This window comes from Eumetopias jubatus, unplaced genomic scaffold, assembly GCF_037043125.1.
Source record: "Eumetopias jubatus isolate StellerSeaLion01/CBP00866 unplaced genomic scaffold, mEumJub1_p1.0 scaffold_3, whole genome shotgun sequence".
NCBI classification, from domain to species: domain Eukaryota; kingdom Metazoa; phylum Chordata; class Mammalia; order Carnivora; family Otariidae; genus Eumetopias; species Eumetopias jubatus.
The window spans coordinates 62274272-62298789 of NW_028274809.1; the positions used below are offsets into that span (position 1 = coordinate 62274272).

General features: G+C 35.9%; 1 protein-coding gene across 2 annotated transcripts in view; it reads right to left on the bottom strand.

Annotated features, from left to right (window-relative positions):
* UBR3 (ubiquitin protein ligase E3 component n-recognin 3) overlaps nucleotides 1–24518 on the bottom strand; it is a 223962-nt gene that overhangs the window by 179929 nt on the left and 19515 nt on the right. For both annotated transcript variants that reach the window (XM_088021641.1, XM_088021642.1), the window contains exons 2-5: nucleotides 11859–11998; nucleotides 8347–8505; nucleotides 4457–4600; nucleotides 3866–3915 (exon numbers count right to left, since the gene is read on the bottom strand). In XM_088021641.1, coding sequence (XP_087877767.1) covers nucleotides 3866–3915; nucleotides 4457–4600; nucleotides 8347–8505; nucleotides 11859–11998 — 493 coding nt within the window. The remainder of the gene's footprint in view (nucleotides 1–3865; nucleotides 3916–4456; nucleotides 4601–8346; nucleotides 8506–11858; nucleotides 11999–24518) is intronic.

Sequence of the window (24518 nt, forward strand, 5' to 3'; positions counted from 1 at the left end):
AAACTAAAGTAGGGGTGCCTGGGTGGCTCGGTTGGTTAAGCCTCTGCCTTTGGCTCAGGTATCCTGGGATTGAGCCCCGTGTTGAGCCCCATTTTGAGCCCCCTGCTCAGTAGGGAGCCTGCTTCTCCCTTTTCCTCTGCCCCCCCAACTTGTGATCTCTCTCTCACTCTCTATTGCTCTCTCTCTCTCACATAAGTAAAATCTTTAAAACAAAAAAAACTAAAATAGATATCGTTTCAATTCACTTGTAGCTAAACAACTCTACTTCAAATTCTTAAGTTTTCAAATGCGCAAATGACCCCATTTTTATCCCAACTAGAAATTATAATAAATACATAAACTATAAATAAAGTACTTTTAAATAGATTAAAATTTAAATTACAAAATATGATTTAAAAATCAGAGTCTAAACTACTTTTAAATATGTAAGTTAAATATGTATCACATGTTCTAACAATAATTCTCAGCTACTCTCAAAAAATGATGTACTTTGAGGATAGATGGAAGTATTTTGAACTTGTCACCATCAAGAAGTTTTTAAGATGATATTCACATGGAGACATAATCATAATTAAGGAACAAATTATTATATAAAACATACACAAAAGTTGCTGAAACAAAGAAACCAAGAGGAATGAACAGAAAGAACAGAAGAAAAGACGTTAAGAAGGACAGCATAGAAGCAATGGCAATGAACAAAGAAAAGCTTTATTTCAAATCCTCTGATATCCACTCAGAAATTACTTCTCTCCCCAACACACACAAAAGGATTTCCTTCTAGGAGTGCTTGAGTGGTTCAGTCAGTTAAGTGTCCAACTCTTAGTTTTGACTCAGGTCATGACCTCAGGGTCATGAGATCGAACCCCACATCAGGCTCTGTACTCAGCATGGAGTCTGCTTGAGATTCTCTCTCTCCCACTCCCTCTGTCTCCTCCCCCAGGTCACTCTCTAAATGAATGAATGAATGAATGAATGAATGAATAAATAAATAAATAAAATCTTTAAAAAAAAAAAAGGATTTCCTGGGGCGCCTGGATGGCTCAGTCGTTAGGCGTCTGCCTTCAGATCAGGTCATGATCCCAGGGTCCTGGGATCGAGCCCTCCATAGGGCTCCCTGCTTAGCGGGAGGCCTGCTTCTCTCTCTTCCACTCCCCTGTTTGTATTCCCTCTCTCACTGTCTCTCTCTCTCTGTCAAATAAATGAATAAAATCTCTAAAAACAAAAAAAAGGATTTCCTTCTAGCACCCTACCATAAAATCCATGGCAATTTAAAAGGTAAGCTGGAGAGTTTAGGCCAAGACAAAAGTGACTTAGTTCTTTCCTAGACAGAGGAGAAAGTATCTATGTTGAAGATCAGCTTTCTGCATGGCCAGAAATCAGATTCAATTCATGAAAATAAAGTAGAATTGTTATCACAGCTATTAGATGCATAAGGCTAGGATGCTAAAATAATATGAAGGTTTTAACCTACCATATAAACAAACATAACTATAGATTTTTATTGTTCTAGATCACATCAAGATGTTTAGATTATCTTAAAAAAATGTCCTGTAACATCACTAAACGATTTCATTATGAAATCAATTTTCTAAAGGTACTAATGACAATAGATACAAGGCTCCTTTCCTGTCTGGTTGGCTTTAAACAAAAATGTGCTCATGCTCCCCACTCATATTCAATTTCTAAGTATTCCCAGATCTCACTTTCTGAGAGGCCATTATGCCTCCCCACAAACGCCCTTAAAGAAAGCAGAATAGGGGAGCCTGAGTGGCTCAATCAGTTAAGCGACCCACTCTTGATTTCAGCTCAGGTCATAATCTCAGGGTGATGAGATCAAGCCCTGCATTGGGCTCTGCGCTGGGCGTGGGACCTGGGTAAGATTCTTTCTCCCTCTCCCTCTGCCCATGTCCCCCCAGCTCACTCACTCTTTCTCTCCCTCTCACTCTTAAAAAAAACGGAAATAATAGAGCAGAATAAGTTACTAAAAACCACATGTTCAGGGATGCCTGGGTGACTCAGCTGGTTAAGCATTCAACTCCTGATTTCAGCTCAAGCCCCAAGTCAGGCTCGGGGCTTGGTGTGGAGTCTGCTTGAGATTCTCTCTCTCCCTATGCCCCTCCCCCTGCGTGCTCTCTCTCTCTCAAAATAAATAAATAAAATCTTAAAAAAGAAAATGTCTAAGGGCACCCAGATGGCTCAGTTGACTGGTTAAGTGTGCAGCTCTTGATTTTGGCTCAGGTCATGATCTCAGGGTCCTGGGATGAAGCCCCATGTTAGGGTCCACACTCAGTGGGGAGTCTGCTTGAGGATTCTCTGCCCTTCCCCACCCCACCCCCCACTAATTCGCCTGTGCGTGCTCTAAAATAAATAAATCTTAAAAAAATAAAATAAAATAAAACCACATGTCTATTATCTAATCTCTTCCTTCCTTTACATATGAAGAATTGGTATTCTTACCTCCATCACTCCCCTCCCCTAGCTTCAAAATGGAATTAATACTATTTTAGTTGAAATAATGGAGAATGTTTATATGTATTTTGTAAAGTCTATTTTATTTTTTTGAAAGTCTATTTTAAATACCAGTAAGTTTTTCCCATTTGTCATTATAGCAACACTGTTTGTAACTCTTTGAAGTTAAAAAAAAGCAAAAGTTATAGTTAACCATTTACAGTATTTTTAAATGATTTTAAATAATTTAATTTTTTAAATTATTTTATTTTATTTTACAGACACACAGTGTTTACAATATGCCAGGCACTACTGCTCTAAGTGCTTTCATATACGAACTCATTCAATCCTCATAATAACCCCAGGCAATACTATTATTATTACTTCCATTTTGCAGAAGAGGAAATTTAGGCATGGAGAAGTTAAGACACTTGCCCCAAATCACACTACTAATTGGTACAGGAGCCAGTTTCAAACCCAGGCACTCTAATTCCAGAGTCAAACTGGTAAACAGCATATGAAACTTCCTCTCCAATTTGTTGAAAACTCTTTCAACTGTTTGTCCAAAAAGAGACTCCAGAAAATGTTGCGTTTTGTGGGAGCCCTTTTAGAGTGGAAAAATACCACTAGGAAGTTTAAATTAGAAGGCATTAAATCAATTACAAGACGTCAATAACAGAAATCATATTTTCAAAAAGAGGATATTTTGCTTAGTTCATGTGATATTATCAAATTAAAATGGGTTTTCAAACAAAAAAGTTACATTTAAAAAGTATTTCTAAATGTAACACAATTTGGTTTTTAATTTCTTAATCATTAAATCTGACAAAAATATGAAAATTACATTTCATAAGCATCAAGGTTATATACAAATATTTGTAAAAAAGCAATTCTCCATTAAATTGTATACTAATAAAACATAGGAATGCTATAAAGGATTTATCAGAAATATTTAATAAGTGCTACTATTTGGCTAATAAATACTATAAAAGTTGAAATTTCAAACCGACAGTCTATTTCCAAGTACACTGCTTTTTTAAATAAGGTATAACATACAAGGTGTAACTTATTATGAGATTGGAAAAGCAGTTACCTTTTATCTTCTTTTAATACATTGTTCAAGACTTAGCTAAATTTCTTAAAACAATTTCACTGTATTATGACAATTTGGATCAATTTGGGGATATCTTCCTAGGAAAGATCTCTATCTCTTTCTACCTCCCATTTCTAAACTGTGAAGAAAAAGACGAATTATAAAGAAGAAGCAAAAATCTGATAACTGCAATCTTGGCTAAGTTATTCCACTCTAGGTTTCAGTGTCCTTGTCTACAAAATGAGGAATTTAAACTAGATAATATCCACAAATCTGTATAGTTCTAAAACTTAAGTTCTATTTTCAAAAAGTTTTAAATCTCACCTCATCTGAGGAATCTAGCTGTCCCAATGTTCCTGTTGCACCTGCAAAACCTTTGGAAAGGAAAAAAAGTTTCCTTCATAACTGTTACATATTGACTTACTTTAAAATTATTTTGAGACATAAGCAAAAAACCAAGTTTTATTACCTTAAGAGAACTCATTCTAACAGATATCTTGGCAGAGTTCAACATTTATCTTTAATAAATTCGGTCTAATAGATTTATGCTTCAAAAGAAATCTCTAGTGAAAATCCAGATTTAATCATCACAAATGGTGTTTTAGAAGGATCTCTTTTTTCTTAGTTTTAAACCATGGTTTGTTAAAATATTGAGATACTAAAGTTTTGGGCTATTCTTAAATAGCAATGTTTTTCATGAGTTAGAACTACAATCTTAATAAACTAACCAAATTCCATTTAAGAAAAACGTATTCTCTTCTTTGGCCCATCTATTCTTTCTTGCTTCTACATTTTTACTACTTTCCTTAAAAAGAATGAGACATTATTTAAATTTCTTCAATAATAAGTCAAGTTTGAGGGTCTTTTTGTTTTAATACAGAAAAGTTATCACTGTTCCAATTAAAATAGACAAACCTTGAGCTGCCAGAGTGCTAGTGCCAGCTGATGGCTCCTGTATACCATATACAAGTTTATCCTCAGGATATGTAAGTCCAGAGCTCTTCAAAGCTATAAGGTACTTTTCATGACTTTTCTTTGCACAAGCATTTTCTCCAAGACCTAATATTTAAAACAAATTTAAAATCAGAAAAAAAATTCCATTCAAAAAAAAATAAAATAAAGCAATCTCAGTAATTAATATATATACATATATAAAATAGCTGACTATTCTAATGGCAGGAGAATCCTAGAATGAATATAAAACAGCTTCAGACAATATTGCAGAACATGTTTATAATGAATAATAAAATCTACTAGGTAACTGAGTATCTAAAATATGCCAGTCACAGGAGGTGCAAAGATTAACAAGAGTATGTTTCCTGCCTTAAGGAACTTGAAAATTCATGTAGAGAAAGGTAAATAATATGGTAAGTGACAAGTGACAAACCATTTGGTTTGACAATCTATGATCTCATAATACTGTGCCATTAGACTTACCCAAAGCAAACTACTTAGTAAAGGCTTCCTGGATAAAATAATGTCTGAGTGCAATTTTCAAATATTATAACTGAGATTACTCTTAATTCCTGCTTTATCAAACTTTTTCTATCATATTCAAAGAATTAAAAGTATAATTTCTATAGAAATATCAGTAAAAACTAATTTATTCCAAAAAGTATTGAAAAGCTTACGTTCTAGAGTTACACAATCCTAAAACTTTCGCTTTAGCATAGCAGCTTATTAATTATTGCCAATTTTTGTTTTATTTTTTAATGTATTTATGGAGAATGGAATGCTAGTAAAAGAAATTTTAGTATTTATTTTGAAAAGTCTTTAAAAGTAAAAAATTATTCTGTCTGAAAGCCAAATTACCATGGCATTTGATACCTCCTAGGCAAATTATGTATCTTAAATTAAGGTCTCAAGCTCTCCAATTATAAAAATATATAAGTGAACTTCTTTAATATTTGTTGAGCTTTTCTGTATTTCCTCTCTTTGCTAGCCTAACAATTGCAATAGACAGTTTGTTTTCTAAATATCTGTCTCTCTGGGCTGGTTTAAAAACAACAACAACACTCTAGCATTTATTAAACAGTCAAAAGTATATCCATCCTTAATTCATTAAGTCTTTCTTCTACCCTCTCCAGTCTGCTGCTAAGCCCCTCCAGTAAATTTTTTCACTTTAATTACTGCACTCAATGCTAATTTTCAGTTCTAGATTTTCTTTTATGGTTTATATTTCTTTGCTAAGATTCTTTATCTCTTCACTCATTAACATCATATTTACTTTTAAGTATTTGAACAGATCTTCCTTTAATTTCTTGAACATATTTATAATAGTTGCTTTTTTTCTTTCAGAGAGGGAGAGAGTGGAGGGTGGACAGAGGGAGAGGGAGAAAGAGAATCTTAGGGTCCATGCCCAGCACGGAGCCCAACACAGGGATCAATCTCACAACCCTGAGATTGTGACCTGAGCCAAAATCAAGAGTTGGATGTTTAACCAACTGAGCCATGTAGGTGGCCCTATAATAGTTGCTTTAATATCTTTATCTGCTAGGGCGCCTGGGTGGCTCAGATGGTTGAGTGTCTGCCTTCGGTTCAGGTCATGATCCCGGAGTCCTGGGATCGAGTCCCGCATCGGGCTCCCTGCTCCTTGGGAGCCTGATTCTCCCTCTGCTTCTCTCTCTCTCTCTCTCTCCCCCCTCTCTGTCTCTCATGAATAAAGAAATAAAATCTTTAAAAAAAAAATCTTTACCTGCTAAATCCAGTATCTGGTCCATTTCAAGGTCAATTTAAATTGCCAGCCCTATTTCTTGGTTATAGGACATAATTTCTTATTTTCCTGCATGTTTAGTAGTTTTTATTGTATGCTGGACATTCTAATGATGCATTATAGAAGATTCTGGATTCTATTATCTTCCTTTGAAGATTATTAATTTTAATTCTAGAAGACCATTCAATTAACAGCCTGATCACCTAAAAACTCACAAAGGTTTAGTAAAGGTTCATAAAGGGCAGGTCTGTAGGGGCGCCTGGGTGGCTCAGTTAGTTAGGCATCCAGCTCTTGATTTCAGCTCAGGTCATGATCTCAGGGTTGTGGGATTGAGCCCCATGTCAGGCTTTGTACTGGGCGTGGAGTCTGCTTGGGATTCTATCTCTCTCTCTCTCTCTGCCCTTCCCCCCTCCCTTACTCTGTCTCTCTCTCCCCCTTTCTAAAAATAAAAATAAATGAAAATAAAAAATAAGGACAGGTCTGTAGAAAGCCTAAGGTTCTCAAAAGGCCCTCTAAATTGACAGGAATAATCTCTAAACTCTGTCTCAGCTAGATGCCTGTGGTATTAAGAAGTTCTCTCTAGTCTGGCTGGGCTGAAACTCCAACATCTCTGAAAACTGCTTAACCTCTTATATCTCTATTCTGCTTTTAAACCCATAGCAGTCACTCTCTAATAAGCCTGAGGCAGTCTTCTCCTGTACATGTGTATCTCAGTCCTCGGCCAAGCACTTTCAGAGGTCCCCCCATACATCTGCCCCCCACCTCTTGGTATTCTACCCCAAAGATTCCAGTTTCCAACTGTTTCAGCTGTCCCTAACTGTGCCCTCTACCTCCTTAGCTCAGGTGGGCCACCACACTGCTTCAATGCCAGCTTGTCGCGCTGCACTCAGGAAGTTATCCCTAGACAGAGATTCGGAACAATCGTGGGGTTCATCTCATGCTTTTCTTTTCTCTCAAAGATTTAGTCTTGCACTGCCCTCTGTCCCCTCTGTAGTGCCTGATAACAGCTGCCTCATATTTTTTCCAGTTTTATGTTGTTTATGACATACAGGCCAGTCCAGCAATCAAAAGGAGAAGATGTCCTCTACCTTGAATACAACCCCATCCCATTACCACCCAACCCCCCTCACCCTCTAGCTAAATGACTTTCTCTCAACCATTAGGTTTTACTTTCAGTATCACTTCTTCAGTGAAGCTCCCCCCATCTTCCCCATCAGTGAAATCAAGTCTCCCTTTTATAAACACTTGCCCTACCCTTTCATATCATTTACTAGAAGTTTACAAATCATACAGTTTTTTTGGATTGGGAGTTGTATTAATGCCATCTCACTCACTAGACCTTAAGCTTTATAAGGGCAAGGATAGGATTACCTGGTTTACTACTTGCACTCCCTACCCCAAACTCTAGTACCTAGCCCAAAACCAAGCACACAGTAGGTGCTTAGTAAGTATTTGCTGGAAAAAAAATGTTAGATAAGACTACCTCTGAATAACAAATGGTTCACAATACACATGAAAATTTCACCACTCTAAAGAAAACATAAACTTTTCAAAATATGTTGTTCAGGAGCCAGCAAAAATAATGCTATTTAAAGTATTTGTTGTACTATAAAACTGAGCTAACCTGAAGAATTTTAAACTAACGTATTTTATATAATGGTGTATCATATACAAACATACTCAGCAATTCCAAGTTTTGTATCTTAAATTCTACATTATTATAAAATCCTACACCATACAATCCAAAAGTACAGAATACAAAAATGAAGACATAGAAGTAGTTTTGTTACTGTTTGGGGAAGGGGAGGTGGAGTAAGATTATAAATATGTCATACCAAAACTTAGAGGAGACCTAGATTCTAGTGCTAACTCCTAAATAAGTTAGTTGTGAGGCACTGAATTGGTCATTTAATTTTTCTGGGACTCAGTTTCTTCATCCATAAAATAAGAAGTACTTTTAATAATTTCCACCTTTAGCATTTTATGAAAAAAAAGTCTACGTCTTACATTTAAGTTTGAAAATACACAATTTCTTATGATTACAGTGACATAAGTAAATTTTAACTTTCTTCTATGCTAATGTTTTACTTACCAGAAGTCAGATCTTTGTAGTTTTGTTGGTTTGTCAAAACCTGAGTAAGAACAGACCGCATTGCTCCTCCCATTTTAGTGAGATCTTCTAAAAATGAAATCTGAGGTTCCAAAAGCTGAAGGACTTTGTTAAGGTCTTTTTCTGACGGTACATCAGCTGCTGAAAAAACATATAATTAACTTCCTTTAAAATATTTTGCTAAAAAATAACAATATTTTATTCTTTTAAAGTTATAGCTACCTGGATAACAGTATTTTATAATCAAAAAATTAATAGAAGAACTCTGTTTAGGGGCGCCTGGGTGGCTCAGTCATTGGGCGTCTGCCTTTGGCTCTGGTAGTGATCCCAGGGTCCTGGGATTGAGCCCTGCATCGGGCTCCCTGCTCAGCAGGAAGCCTGCTTCTCCCTCTCCCACTCCCCCCGCTTGTGTTCCCTCTCTCGCTGTGTCTCTCTCTGTCAAATAAATAAATAAATCTTAAAAAAAAAAAAAAAAACCTCTGTTTAGAAGGTAGTTATCATTGGGGTGCCTGGGTGGCTTAGTCAGTTAAGCATCTGCCTTCGGCTCAGGTCATGATCTGAGAGTCCTGGGATCGAGCCCCACATCGGGCTCCCTGCTCAGCGGGGAGTCTGCCTGTCCCTCTACCCCTGCCCCTCCACCCTGCTCATGCTCTCACTCACTTTCTCTCAAATAAATAAATAAAATCTTTAAAAAAAAGAAGAAGGTAGTTATTCACCCAGCCCCCAGCCTAGGGTAGACTTGCTCAGAAATTCAATCCTCTGAGAAAAAGTAGATGGGGAAAACAGATGACTTCATTAAGGTATTAAGAACTTAATTTGGTTAAAATGCATTCAATTTGAGGATCCTTTATTTCCAGATATATAAATGTAAACATAACACCATTTCAAAATTAGATAGTGTTTAAGAAAAAGTTAAGATCACTTCCTAAAATAAAACAAGACAGAAATCAAATAATATTGAGAGTAGTATAAGAATATTAGAACAAAATTAAGTCAGCACTAAATTTAAACCTGTGTAGCAAATAACCCATCCTCTATCATATTCTAAAAATATAGACTCATGTTAGCTGGAGGTCAGAGCAACTAAAATGAAAAATAACTGTTTTCATAAACATAAATGTTTTTACTAGCTTTTAAGTACCAGAAAAGATAGGCCTAGTAGAGTTGGAGGAACAGAGAAAAAACTTGTACAGCAACTGAAAAAGAATATTAAGAGGGAAAAAAAAAGATTTTTCAGAGAAACTGAGGTCCTGAAGAAATGAAAAATGAAATTTAGAGTTCAGACATAATTAGCTAAAAGAATGCTTATAAGGGAGCTAATACGGGGCCTGTGTGCCCAGGAAAGGGGACATCAATTTCATTCAACATTTATTCAGCATCTACTACATGATAGGCACTGGGAAGCAAAACTAATTTCCTGACCCCAAGGAACTCACAACCCAGTTCAAACATGATGTGTAAATGAAATTCTAGATCACTCTGAGTCCTGGGACCCAGACCAAAAAAAACCTTAACTTCCTCAGTGGATAACTAATACTGTATATTATTCATCTTCATGTCCTCCCCAGTGACTTATGTAGTAACACAGCAAATATTTAATTAATATTTGTTCTTCGTTTGCAAGGGCTCTATATAAGCTCTGACACTCATATGAGGATTGTAGGATGAAATGACATATGGAACTCAAGGCATCTGTCAAACAACAAAATCTCTGAGCTTCTATTATTACCTCAGATTAAATGATTTCGAGTCCTTTCTTAAATTTTAAACAGTGATCTCTACACAAAGTAACGTAGTAATTTTTCTAGCACAGAAAGAAGAAATGAATGTTGAGCATAAGTGATAATATAGAAAGAGAAAATTTCATGAACTTAAGTTCATGACACTCATCTTAAGTCAAAAAAGTGCTTCCATTCATTCCTTTGTATTTTCAGATACTGGTAACAAATAATTATCAAAGCTATGTACCTATGTCATCTATCTATTATAACCGCTAAATGTCCCTAAAGAAAAAAATAAACATAATACACTTTTGTATGAATTACTCTCTGATCAAAATAATGGTTCTCCTAATAAATGATTTCTACTTATTACCTTTCTAAAATAGGACACTTATAATACAAAATGTAAATTCCCAAAAACTCTGTTAACTAGTATATGAGAAATAGCACAAAGGCAAGTTCAACAACCCAGCTGGTCTCCAGTTCCTTCATTCCAAAGAGAGAGTAGTTTGGGGCTGAATCAAAATAATATTTCTTCCTTGAGAGGAGTGGAAGTTGTTAACAAAGGATTGTATATTTTGCTTAAAATGTAGAAATAAGTTTAAGTGTTTGCTCACAATGAGAATAACATGGTACTTTCAAAAACGATGAAGATTCGGGGCACCTGGGTGGCTCAGTCATTAAGTGTCTGCCTTCGCCTCAGGCCATGATCCCAGGGTCCTGGGATCGAGCCCCGCCCTGGGCTCCCTGCTATGTGGGAAGCCTGCTTCTCCCTCTCCCACTCCCCCTGCTTGTGTTCCCTCTGTCACTGTGTCTCTCTCTGTCAAATAAATAAATAAAATCTTTAAAAAAAAAATGATGAAGATGCTATATGTTTCTTCACACTTCAATGATGGGGGGATAGATAAAAATGTGTGCCATAGTTTCAAACTGGATTTAAGATTATTTATAGTAAATAAGTAATTTAAAACCTCAAAGTAATTCAAGATGCAGTCCTTTAAAGGATAAAAATACAAGTATCATCAGAAAAGTAAAAGATCATAAAAAGTTAATAAATTTGTTTTATACCACACTAATTGGTATCTGTAATTCACAATGTCAGACTGACAACTTTAACAGATAATATCTAAATCCAAAATATTTAACTAAAGTATATTAGTCAAGATTGTGACTAAATCTTAAAAGGCAAGAAGATTATCTATAATTTGCATGTTTATTTTTTCTTTTCAATAATATCATGATGCTTACCCCCATACATTCTACCTGTAATATGGGAGTGAATAATTTGACTCTCTCATATATTGTTATATATGGAGAGGAATAAAAATATAGAGACATCTACAAAAAAAAAAAAAGGAGAGAGAGAGAGAGAGATGGTGAAAGAGTAGTTTAGCTTCTAAACCTCTAAATTAAATTCACACATTTCCAGGACTTCTTAATTCTGTTCTATCATAATATAATTGTAAATAAAGTCACTTTAACCCCATAAAATTATTATTTCCTCATCTGCTAAATGCCAAGTAAGTTTGATCCTAAGCATCTATGATCCCAGGAGCAGAAAGTCCCAGACAGTGCTACTACAAGGTACCTATCAGGTTATGTAATTGATGTATACTAAAGTATGTTTTTATTTAGTCTCTGTATTTCATAGTCATCTCATAAAACATGTTAAGCAAAAAAATGATATCTGAAAAAATTCACCTTGTTATTAATGCTAAACTGTGTTAATTGGGAACTTAGAAAGAGTACTAGCAAAAAGCAGATTAAACATACCTGGTTCATTATAGCCTTCTCTTAAGTACTGAATAAGACAAAAAATAAATCTTGGAAGAACAAATTCAGACATCATCAATAAGTCTTTGGGGACACAGGGAATATTTGAACTTGATTTAATTTGATGCCTTTTGCAAAACCTGTAATATGAAAAAGAAAAAAATTAACAGTGATGTCTAATCTGCCAGAAACATATCACCTCTATATACAATATCCACAAACAGAATGCAGGCCAATATCAAAGCTGATTTATTACTCCTCTATGATTCTTAAGGTACCAAGTTAAAAGACTATAGTTTTAATCAGTCTTTAAATAAAATATGTGGCTGAGGAGGATTTCCTCCTAATAAAAGACCATACTAGTTAGGTGTCAACTAGAATACAAAAAGAAAATCTCATTACAGGATTTAATATTTTTTAACTGCAATTTATTACTTTCATATATTACTTTATTACTTCTACGTTTTATAAACCATTTAGTAGAAATTGATTATTTCCTAAGAATTCACATTTTCTATTCCTTAACTATTTCTAACTTATTGTATGAATGAATATGTAAGTGACAGAAATACTTAAAACTTATTTGAAAAATTTTAAATAGTACACATAAGTATATACATTTCTTTTAATCTTGTTTATACTTATTTTAAAGAATGATTGGTATACACTGAACAAAAATGAAGCAAACTATTCTGTATTCACAATCCAGATAATCACAAGTAAGATATTTTGTGGCAATACAAAATAACCACACTAAACATAAAATGCCCAGAACAAACTTATGAGGAAGAGTGCAGAAACTATCTTACCTAAAAAACAAAAAAGATCTAGAGAAAAACGACATTCTCAAGTGGAAAAATCAATTTTATTTTTTTAAAAGTCAGTTCCACCAAGCTCAATGCCATTACAGTTAAATCACAATGAGACTAATCACAAACTAATTCTGAAGTTTCAGTTGAAGAGTATACGTGTGGGGAAAAAAAAAATCAGTAAAACTTGGGGAAAAAATGATTACCGACAGTGACTTAGACCTTAAAATATAGTACAAAGCTATTATAATTAAAAATCTGTGGTAATACAATATCTTCAGTGGACCACAACGGAGTCTAGGAACAGACTACATAAATTTGTGAAAATAATATCATAAATATGGCATATCAATTCAATGTGGTAGGAAGAAGACTTTCAATAAATTGCTTTAGGACAATTGATTATTTTTATGCAGGAAGTAAATTTTATTTTCATCTTACACCATATACAAAATATATTCCATACAAATCAAAAGTGAAAAAAGGTACCAGGAAAAAATAAACTATTCCCCCCTCCATTACCTCAAAGTATAGAAAGTGTAACTAAGTAAAACTTTAAACCAAAAGCCATAACTGTAAGATAAAAATTGACTACATAAATCAAGCTTCTATACAGAAGACAATTACAAATTGAAAAAAATATTTACAAGAGGTAAAACAGATAAAAGATTAATATCTTTGATAATGAACACGTGAAAATGGATAAGAAAAGAAAAAGAAAAAAAACCAATTGAAGAGAAAAATCCGCCAAGGTCACGAACAAGTCACAAAAAAAATTGCTGAATGGCCAATAAACATATGAAAAGATGCTTGAGTTCACTAATAACCAAAGCAATGAATTTTATTAAAATAAAAAATGAGGGGCGCCTGGGTGGCTCAGTTGATTAAGCGTCTGCCTTCTGCTCAGGTCATGATCCCAGGGTCCTGGGATCAAGTCCTACATTGGGCTCCTCGCTCAGCAGGGAGCCTGCTTCTCCCTCTCCCTCTGCCACTCCCCCTGCTTGTGCTCTTTCTCTCTGTCAAATAAATAAATAAAATCTTTTGGAAGGAAGGAAGGAAAAGCTTCCAAATATAACAAGGAATCCCTTAAAGTGCCAGACAGCCCATCAGAATTTTAAAAATAATAAAATGAAATAAATAAAATAAAAAATGAGTAACTAGAAATTGACCATTTTGTGATGGATTTAGAGAAAGGCTTATGGGGAAATTTTCCACTTGAGATCAGACGGTCACATCCTTATCAATCTTAGTATAATGAGAAGTAAAAGAAATCAGACACTGTGATGTTTGTGAAGCACACAGCACCATTTAGGAGGTGTTCTTATCAAACATGTTGAATTCAACACCAAGTCTCGAGAGCTGACTTCCGTTTATAAGAAATATAGGTGCTAAAGGCAAAAGTTAAAACACCACAAAAAAGCAAACAGATAAATCATGAATGTAGACCATTACACAGAACAACAGACTCAATTTCTGCAACCTGTCAGTGGCAAGAGGAAAAAGGAGGAAGAAGGACCACTCTAGGTTTAAAAAAGCTTGAGAGACCCAATAAATATAACGTGTGAGTGGACTGTAACAAACCAACTTTAAAAAGGTATTTTTTTAGACAACCAGAGAAATCTAATTATGAACTGGGTAAGAGTTCACTGAATAATTTTATTAGGTGTGATAATGGCAGTGTGGTTACATAAGAATGTTCATGGGTATTTTATGACACTATTTTGTATCGGTATGATGGTAGCATCACTGCAGTTATCACTGCAAAATGAAGGCTTATCTTTTAGATATGGCTATGTAAATACTTATAAATGAAATGCTTTCATGTATCCAACTTGATTCAAAGTAATCTGGTGGGCTAAACTGAAATAGGTAGGAGTATACCAAGACTAACTATGAGTTCTTAATTGTTGAAACTGGGAGATGGATACAGGGGGATTCATTAAATAGAATGTGGGCCAATATCAAAGCCAATAAAGTATTCCCTTCAGATTTTTAAGGCACCAAGTCAAAAGAATGTAGTTTTTTTAATTGGTCTTTAAATTTATAACGTCACTGAAGGAGTTTTTCCCCTTAATAAAAGATCATAGTACTTGGGTTTATTATGTGCACTGCTTTTATGTATGTGTGAAATTTTCTGTACTAAAAACCTAAAAATTTTTTAAAAGGAAGGAAATATTTGCATTTTTTAAAGATAAATACTGAAGCATGTCAGGGTGAGATGACAATGTTTAGGATTTCCTTCAAAATACTTCAGCAAAAGAGAAAAAAGGACAAATGAAGCAAATGTGGCAAAACTGGTAAGTGTTGAATCCAGCGATGGGTATATGGAGGTTCAATGCTCTCTTGCATTTACATTTGTCTATGTTTGAAAATTCTGATAATACAAAAAAGCTTTTTCATCTTGCGGACTGGGGAAGATTCACTTTACTAATTCATTGTTGGAAAGCACACTCATAAATTCCTGTTATCATATGCATGGAAGTGTAAATAAATCCAGTTTTTGGTGATGTTTTAGCAGTATCTACTAAAACTTTAAGTGCTCAAAAGCAATGAGCAAAGGAAATTTAAAAAAAGAAAAAGAGAGACAAACCAAGAAAAGACCCTTAACTACAGAGAACACACCGATGGCTACCAGAGGGGAGGCGGCTGCAGGGATCGGTGAAAGAGAGGATGAGGGTTAAAGAGCATACTCCTTGTGATGAGCACCGAGTGTTACACGGAAGTGTTGAATCACTGAAACACTGTACACCTGAAACTAATCTAACACCATACGTTAACTATTCTAGAATTAAAATTAAAACTTAATTTTAAAAAACTTTAATAAGTGTTCATACCCTACTCTAACATTTCTATTTCTAGGAATTTATTATACGGAACTGCTCCTAAATTTTCAAGACTGTATCTACAGAAATGTTCATTATGGCACAGTTTACAATGCAAAAAAAGGTAGAAACAGCTCATGTGTTCAGTAATAAAGGTTAACCAAATTATGGTAGATAAAGAAAATACTTTGTTAAGAAGAATGAGGTAGATCAACAGGTACTGAAGTAGAATCATATCTAAGATAATTTAAGTGAGAAAACACATAATAGTATATAGAGTACTATCTTTGTAAGTAAAATTTTGAAGAAAGACTAGGAAGGAAAATGTTAATATATGTAAGAAAAAAATATTTATACCAAATACATGTATACCAAATTGGTAGAAATTAACCAGAAATATGATATAGCATACTTTACTTTCTACATTAACTCTACCTATAATGTTTGAATTTTGTATAACAAACATATGCATAACTTTGTAATCAAAAGGAAAAAATTCACACTAAAAGCAAACAATAAGTTATGCCATTCATTTGGCTTTAGTTCCACAATTTAAAGCATTAATTCTTAACCTTTCTGGGTCCATAGATTCCTTTGAGAATCTCATGAAAGTTATAACTCTTTCTTAAGAAAAATATATACAAACACAAAAAATAAAGCATTCAGAGTGATCACACACTGGCTAAGTCTATCTATCCTTAAGGCAGAACTTCCAAATGTTAGGTCAATAGATTTTACAGTGCAGAGATACAAATTTCCTCAGCCCTGGGATGGGCAGGGTCTGAGCAGCCTCCTCATTTGCTTCTGTGCCCCATCCAAACATTTCCACATCTATCATATTATGAAACAGGTTAAGAAATATTATATCATAAGGTCCAAACCTTTATTTAAAGGTAAATATGGTGGGGTGCCTGCCTGGATGGCTCAGTCGGTTAACTGTCTGACTCTTGATTTTGGCTCAGGTCATGAGATCAAGTCCCGCATCGGGTTCTGCACTCAGTGCGGAATCTGCTTCTCTCCCTCACTCTCTGCCCCTCACCTTGCTCATGGTGTCTCTAAATAAATACATAAATATTTTTTAGAAAATAAATAAAAATAAAGGTAAATATGGTCGTGTCAGGATGGCCAAGTGGTCTAAGGCACCAGACTCAAGCACCTGCTTCATAAAGGTAAATGTGAATTAAAGAACTTGTTTCAGCTGTGACACACAAAATCTAAGCAAAATCAAGGAAACGTTTCTACTTTAAAAGGCTTTAAAATTAAAAATTTTTTTAAAACCTGGCTTATGTGATTGAAAATAATTTAATTACACTACCTAGAAGCATAAATATGAAGGATAAAAAAATAGATGAAAGGAATGCCAGAAAAATGGGGGCATGTACACTAAAGGATGCAATGAAAAGCCTGACAGTTGAAAAGCAGGAAAAGAGAAAGGATTAGATAAAGAAGTGCACAGAAAGCTCTCTTAGATACTTTCCATGTAGAAAAGAAATGAACTCAAAAGTGCTACTGGGCAGAGTGAAGAATAATTTGAACAGAGTGTCAAGTGGCATCAAAGAGTGAAATTTCAATCTGGAACTATGCCCAAGGAACAAGAGTGGTCTAAGCAACCTAGGCACTGGGATTACAGGAGTATATCAGATGGCTGGTGATTGAAAAACTTAATAGCCAAAAGACTTAAGAACCAAGCTCTGTGAGCTAGTTTAAATAACGTAGGACTATGCAGTATGGGTATAATATATGATAAGATCGACAAACAAAATTGGTTTTTTTATTCCAGGCTGAACGTAGTATGAGAACTAAAGCATCTTACATATTACATAGCAAGTATTCAATAAAGACTTGAGAAAACAAAGACTAAATCTAATAATAGAACACCAAAATTATTTCAAGGGCATTCAGGTAAAGAATAACCATACTTCTTGTGAACAACAGAAAAGAACCTGACACCCACTTAATAACACGTGCTTTTCAACCATGTTTCAAAGAACCACTATATGCCTGGCACTTAGGCCCCAGCAATACAGGGGCCTTGTTCCCATGGAACTAACTTTCGAATGGGGGAGTGGGGTAGAAGGAAAGAGAGAGAAACAAAAAATAAATATGAATAATAAGCTCTACAAAAATAATCTGACAGCATGATTTATATAATGGGTTTGAAATGGAAGGTCTTTCTGAAAAGGTGATATTTAGGCTACAGACCAAATGACATGAAGAAGCTAGGTTAAGCATGCAAAGCTCTATAGGTGTTGTTAAGAGGTCTGACAAACGCAACTATATATAAACAGGTACTAAAGATCTCTCCGCAAGTGAAGAGGCCTTTCTAGACAACTAGTAAGGCTCAGGAGAAAAAAAAAAATTAGGCAGGAAGTAATGGGTTCACAATAGCAGCTCATGGATGACAAATACTTTCTTCAAGGAATCCAATAGTTTTGAATGATTAAGAAGACTAAATATTCCTTAGTGGAACAGGATGTTTTGGCAATAATAGAAAGGTTGAATAGAACTACAGAAACAGTTAATAAAATGACTTCTCCAAATTTTATCTTACCTCAACTTTTAAAAACTGAAGTATAACTGACAGAAAATTGCCAAAAAAAATAAGTATGCAGCTTCAAAAACAGACACAGATCAATGGAACAGAATAGAGAGCCCAGAAATGGACACTCAACTCTATGGTCAACTCATCTTCGACAAAGCAGGAAAGAAGATCCAATGGAAAAATGACCGTCTCTTCAACAAGTGGTGTTGGGAAAATTGGACAGCCACATGCAGAAGAATGAAACTGGACCTTTCCTTACACCACACACAAAAATAGGCTCAAAATGGATGAAAGACCTCAATGTGAGACAGGAGTCCATCAAAATCCTAAAGGAGAACAAAGGGAGCAACCTCTTTGACCTCAGCCACAGCAACTTCTTCCTAGAAACATCGCCAAAGGCAAGGGAAGCAAGGGCAAAAATGAACTACTGGGACTTCATCAAGATAAAAAGCTTTTGCACAGCAAAGGAAACAGTCAACAAAACCAAAAGACAACCAACAGAATGGGAGAAGATATTTGCAAATGACATATCAGATAAAAGGCTACTACCCAAAATCTATAAAGAACTTATCAAACTCAACACCCAAAGAACAAATAATCCAATCAAGAAATGGGCAGAAGACATGAACAGACATTTTTCCAAAGAAGACCCAAACGGCCAAGAGACACATGAAAGAGTGCTCAACATCGCTCAGCATCAAGGAAATCCAAATCAAAACCACAATGAGATACTACCTCACACCAGTCAGAATGGGTAAAATTAACAAGTCAGGAAATGACAGATGTTGGCGGGGATGCGGAGAAAGGGGAACCCTCCTACACTGTTGGTGGGAATGCAAGCTGGTGCAGCCACTCTGGAAAACAGTATGGAGGTTCCTCAAAAAGTTGAAAATAGAGCTACCATACGACCCAGCAATTGTACTATTGCGTATTTACTCCAAAGATACAAACGTAGGGATTCGAAGGGGTATGTGCACCCCAATGTTTATAGCAGCAATGTCCACAATAGCCAAACTATGGAAAGAGCCAAGATGTCAATCGACAGATGAATAAAGAAGACGTCGTATACACACACACACACACACACACACACACACACACACACACACACACACTGGAATATTACGCAGCCATCAAAAGGAATGAAATCTTGCCATTTGCAACGAAGTGGATGGAACTGGAGGGTATTATGCTGAGTGAAATAAGTCAATCAGAGAAAGACATGTATCATATGATCTCTATGATATGAGGAATTCTTAATCTCAGGAAACAAACCGAGGGTTGCTGGAGTGGTGGGAGGTGGGAGGGATGGGGTGGTTGGGTGATAGACACTGGGGAGGGTATGTGCTATGGTGAGAGCTGTGAATTGTGTAAGACTGTTGAATCACAGACCTGTATCTCTGAAATAAATAATACATTATATGTTAAAAAAAAAAGAAGAAGATAGTAGGAAGGGAAAAACGAAGGGGGGGGAATCGGAGGGGGAAACAAACCATGAGAGACTATGGACGCTGAGAAACAAACTGAGGGTTCTAGAGGGGAGGGGAGTGGGGGGATGGGTTAGCCTGATGATGGGTATTAAAGAGGGCAGGTATTGAATGGAGCACTGGGTGTTATATGCAAACAATGAATCATGGAACACTACGTCAAAAACTAATGATGTAATGTATGGTGATTAACATAATAAAATTTTTAAAAAGTGTGCAGCTTAATGAAGTATCACAAACAACACACTATGTGACCACCCACTAGATAAAGAAACAAAACATGACTAGCATCCCAGAAACTCTCTTTGTAACTCCACTGAATTTAAATGATTAAAAGTAGAATTACGGGACTCTGAGAGGAGAGGGGAGGAAACATGATAGGAAGGGAGCAGATAGGACCAGAAGGGAGAGAAGGGAGGAAAGAAAAACTGGCCGGGAGGGGGGTGGCGGGGGGAGAGTGGGGCACCTGGGTGGCTCAGTCAGTTAAGCCTCCGACTGTTGACTTTGGGTCAGGTCATGATCTCAGGGTCGTGATACTGAGCCCGATGATGAGCTGCACACTGTGCATGGAGTCTGATTGAGATTCTCTCTCTCCCTATCCTTCTGCCGCCCCCACCCTGCTATGGCGCACTCTGTCTACCTCTAAAAAAAATAAAAATTAATAAAAATTAAAAATAAAGGGGTGCCTGGGTGGCTCAGATGGTTAAGCATCTGACTTCAGCTCAGGTCATGATCTCCAGGTCCTGGGATCAAGCCCCATGTCAGGCTCCCAGCTCAGCAGGGAGTTGGCTTCTCCCTCTCCCGTACCTCTCCCCCTGCTTGTGCTCTCTCTGTCTCTCTCTCTCTCAAATGAATAAAATTCTTTAAAAATATTTTTTAATAAATAAAAATAAGATTCTCTCTCTCTCCCTCTCCCTCTGCTCCTCCCCTACATCTCTCCATCTCTAAAAAAAAAAAAAGAAAGAAAGAAAAGAAAAAGGGACCAGAGATTCTTGGTGGTCCATTTGCAAATTACTAAGACTTAATGGGGAGTAGGAGGGCAAGAAGAGGTCACCTCAAATAACTCAACTGCCTATTTCAAAAAACAGAAAAGCATCTAAGATAAGCTCCCCTAAAAATTAGCCTGTGGCATATACATTCCGTTCCGAACTCAACACCCAAATTATACACATATACACTATTTTGCATATAATTTAAGGTAATTCACAAAGATCCCCAAAGATTATCTATCCCAGATTAAAAGCCACTGAAATAATCTGTTCTCTTCATTTTACAGGGAAAATCTCAGAAATACTGAATGACATGCCTAACTACTAAAGTTTAGAAAAAATTCCTGAAGATCACAATACCATAAAGATATATGGTCTCCACTAATCTATTTCATATAATCTCAATAAAAATACTGATAAGGAATAAACAAAGCGATTCTGAAGTTCCTATGGAAAAGTAAGAATAGTTAAGAAAATTCTAAAAAGAGGTGCCTGGGTGGCTCAGTTGGTTAAGTGACTGCCTTCAGCTCAGGTCATGATCCTGGAGTCCTGGGATCGAGTCCCGCATCGGGCCTCCTGCTCAGTGGGGACTCTGCTTCTCCCTCTGACCCTCCTCCCTCTCATGCTGTCTCTCATTCTAATAAATAAACTCTTAAAAAAAAAAAAAAAGAAAGAAGATTCTGAAAAATAGTAATGAAAGTAGAATAGCTTTATCGTATATTAAAACTTAAAGTTAAAATAATCAAAACTGTATTAGAGAGCTTTTAAAGAGCTTACATTCCAGATGGTAGTGATAGATGTTAATGATAAATATTAATATTAATAAAAGTCAAACAAAGCATAAGGTAAAGAAACGGGGAGCTGGGTCAGAAATTCAGTTCCAAATTCACCTATATGTGTTCTTGTGCCATTTCTATAGATATACATTTCTACATCTCTAATTTAAATGGCTTAAGGTACAGAGTCACCTCATATCTAAAATTGTTAGATTACATGAATAGTTAAGAAATGAAGGAAACAAACTCCATCTATATACGTTTAATATTTTGGTGAGGCCTAAAGTACCTGTACAAAAGCAAAATATTTATGAAAACTGTAAGTTCTAAATTCAATTACAGTGTGCATATAAGATCAGAACACTTGAAAATCAACTATGAGATTAACAATTATTAAATTATTAAAATAGTAAATAAATTATAAATTGAATGCTTGAAGGCAGAAAGAAAACAATGTGATAATGGTATATAAAAAGGTGTATCAGTGGCACGTGGGTGGCTCAGTCAGTTAAGCATCTGCCTTTGGCTCAGGTCATGATCCCAGGGTGCTGGGATCAAGCCCCACATCGAGGTCGATGCTCCACAGGGAGCCTGCTTCTCCCTCTCCCTCTGCCTGCCATTCCCCCACTTGTGCTCTGTCAAATAAATAAATAAAATCTTTTTTTAAAAAAGCATATCAATGGACAAATTATTGTGCATTTAAAAACAGAATCAAATCCATGTAGAACTTAATTACAACAAGGCAGATTTCAAATCTGAGGAAAACACGGTTTATTCAGTGAAATGGTATTGAGATGGAGTAACCAGCAAAGATTCAGGGGAGGAAGAATCTCCTCATACCTTATACCATGATAGATAAATAAGACCCCTATCAAACTTCTACAGAAAAAAAATACAATATGAGAAATGAAAAATACACATGGGATAACAGTAGATCAGACACCAGAAAAAAAAGATCAGTGATTTAACTGACCTAACAATAACTACCCAAAATAAAGCACAGAGACTGAGAAAATGAATAGGACTTAAGTGAGATATGGGGCAAGTGAGGTAAGGTCTGTCTTACATTACACTGGAAACCCAAAAAGGGGAGGAAGGAGACAGAAAAATATTTGAATGACATGCCTAACTAGTAAAATTTAGAAAAAACTCCAGAAGATCATAAAAGACGTACCACAGACATAGACTATGTGAAGAATGGCTGAAATTTCTCCAAATTTACTGAAAACCATAAAATTACGGATCCAAGAACTCATCAAACCCCAAGCAGAATAAACTTTTTTTAAGCCAGATGAAGACACATCATAATCAAATTTCTGAAAACAGGGATAAGAAGAAAATCTCCAAAGCAACCAGAAGAAAGTGATCCATTATGTACAGAGCAACAAAGATACAGATGACAGCAAACTCTTCACAGAAACTGTACAATCAGAACACAATCCAGAAAAATACTTAAAATGCTACAAGAAAACAAGCAAACCTGTGACTCTAGAACTCTAACTCAAAGAAAATACCCTTCAAAACGGAAGATAAGTGAAAACTTTTCAGAAAAATCTGAGAGGGGCGCCTGGGTGGCTCAGTCGTTAAGCGTCTGCCTTCGGCTCAGGTCATGATCCCAGAGTCCTGGGATTGAGCCCCACATCGGGCTCCCTGCTCCACAGGAAGCCTGCTTCTCCCTCTTCCGCTCCCCCTGTTCCCTCTCTCGCTGTGTCTCTGTCAAATAAATAAAAAATCTTTAAAAAAGAAAAATCTAAGAATTCCTCTCATTCATCCATTCTCCTCTGGATAAAATGACAAGATAGAAAAACTCACCTCAAAAAAAAGAACAAGAGGCAGTACCGACTGCCAGAGACCTAATCAATATGGACATTAGTAAGATGTCGGGAACTAGAGTTCAGAATGACGATTTTAAAGATACTAGGTGGGCTTGATAAAAGCATGGAAAATACTAGAGAAATCCTTTCTGGAGAAATAAAAGAACTAAAATCTAACCAAGACAAAATGAAAAAGGCTATGAACAAGGTGCAATCAAAAATGGAGGCTCTAACTGCTAAGATAAAAGAGGCAGAAGAGAGAATTAGTGATATAGAAGATCAAATGATGGAGAATAAAGAAGCTGAGAAAAAGAGAGATAAACAATTACTGGGTCACGAGGGCAGAATTCGAGAGATAAGTGATACCATAAGATGAAACAATATTAGAATAATTGGGATCCCAGAAAAAGAAGAGAGAGGGGCAGAAGGTATATTGGAGCAAATTATAGCAGAGAACTTCCCTAATTTGGGGAAGGAAACAAGCATCAAAATCCAGGAGGCACAGAGAACCCCCCCCCAAAATCAATAAAAATAGGTCAACACCTCAACATCTAATAGTAAAACATCCAAGTCTCAGAGACAAAGGGAAATCGTGAAAGAAGCTCGGGACAAGAGATCTGTAACCTACAATGGCAGAAACATTAGGCTGGCAACATACCTATCCACAGAGACCTGGCAGGAGAGAAAGGATTGGCATGATATACTCAGAGCACTAAACGAGAAAAATATGCAGCCAAGAATACTATATCCAGCTAGGCTGTCATTGAAAATAGAAGGAGAGATAAAAAGCTTCCAGGACAAACAAAAACTAAAAGAATTTGCAAACACGAAAACAGCCCTACAAGAAATATTGAAAGGGGTCCTCTAAGGAAAGAGAGAGCCTAGGGCGCCTGGGTGGCTCAGATGGTTGGGCGTCTGCCTTCAGCTCAGGTCATGATCCCAGGGTCCTGGGATCGAGCCCCGCATCAGGCTCTCTGCTCAGCGGGGGGCTTGCTTCTCCCCCTGCTCATATTCTCTCTCTCTCTCTGTATCTCTGTGTCTTGAATGAATAAATAAAAAAAAAAAAACCTTTAAAAAAATAAAATTAAATAAATAAATAAATAAATAAATAAATAAATAAATAAATAAAAAAAAAAGAGAGAGCCTAAAAGTAACATAGACCAGAAAGGAACAGAGACAATCTACAGTAACAGTCACCTTACAGGCAATACAATGGCACTAAATTCATATCTTTCAATAGTTACCCTAAATGTAAATGGCCTAAATGCCCCAATGAAAAAAAAGGGTATCAGAATGGATAAAAAAAAAACAAGACCCACTGATATGCTGTCTGCAAGAGACTCATTTTAGACCCAAAGACACCTCCAGATTGAAAGAGAGGGGGTGGAAAACCATTTACCATGTTAATGGACATCAAAAGA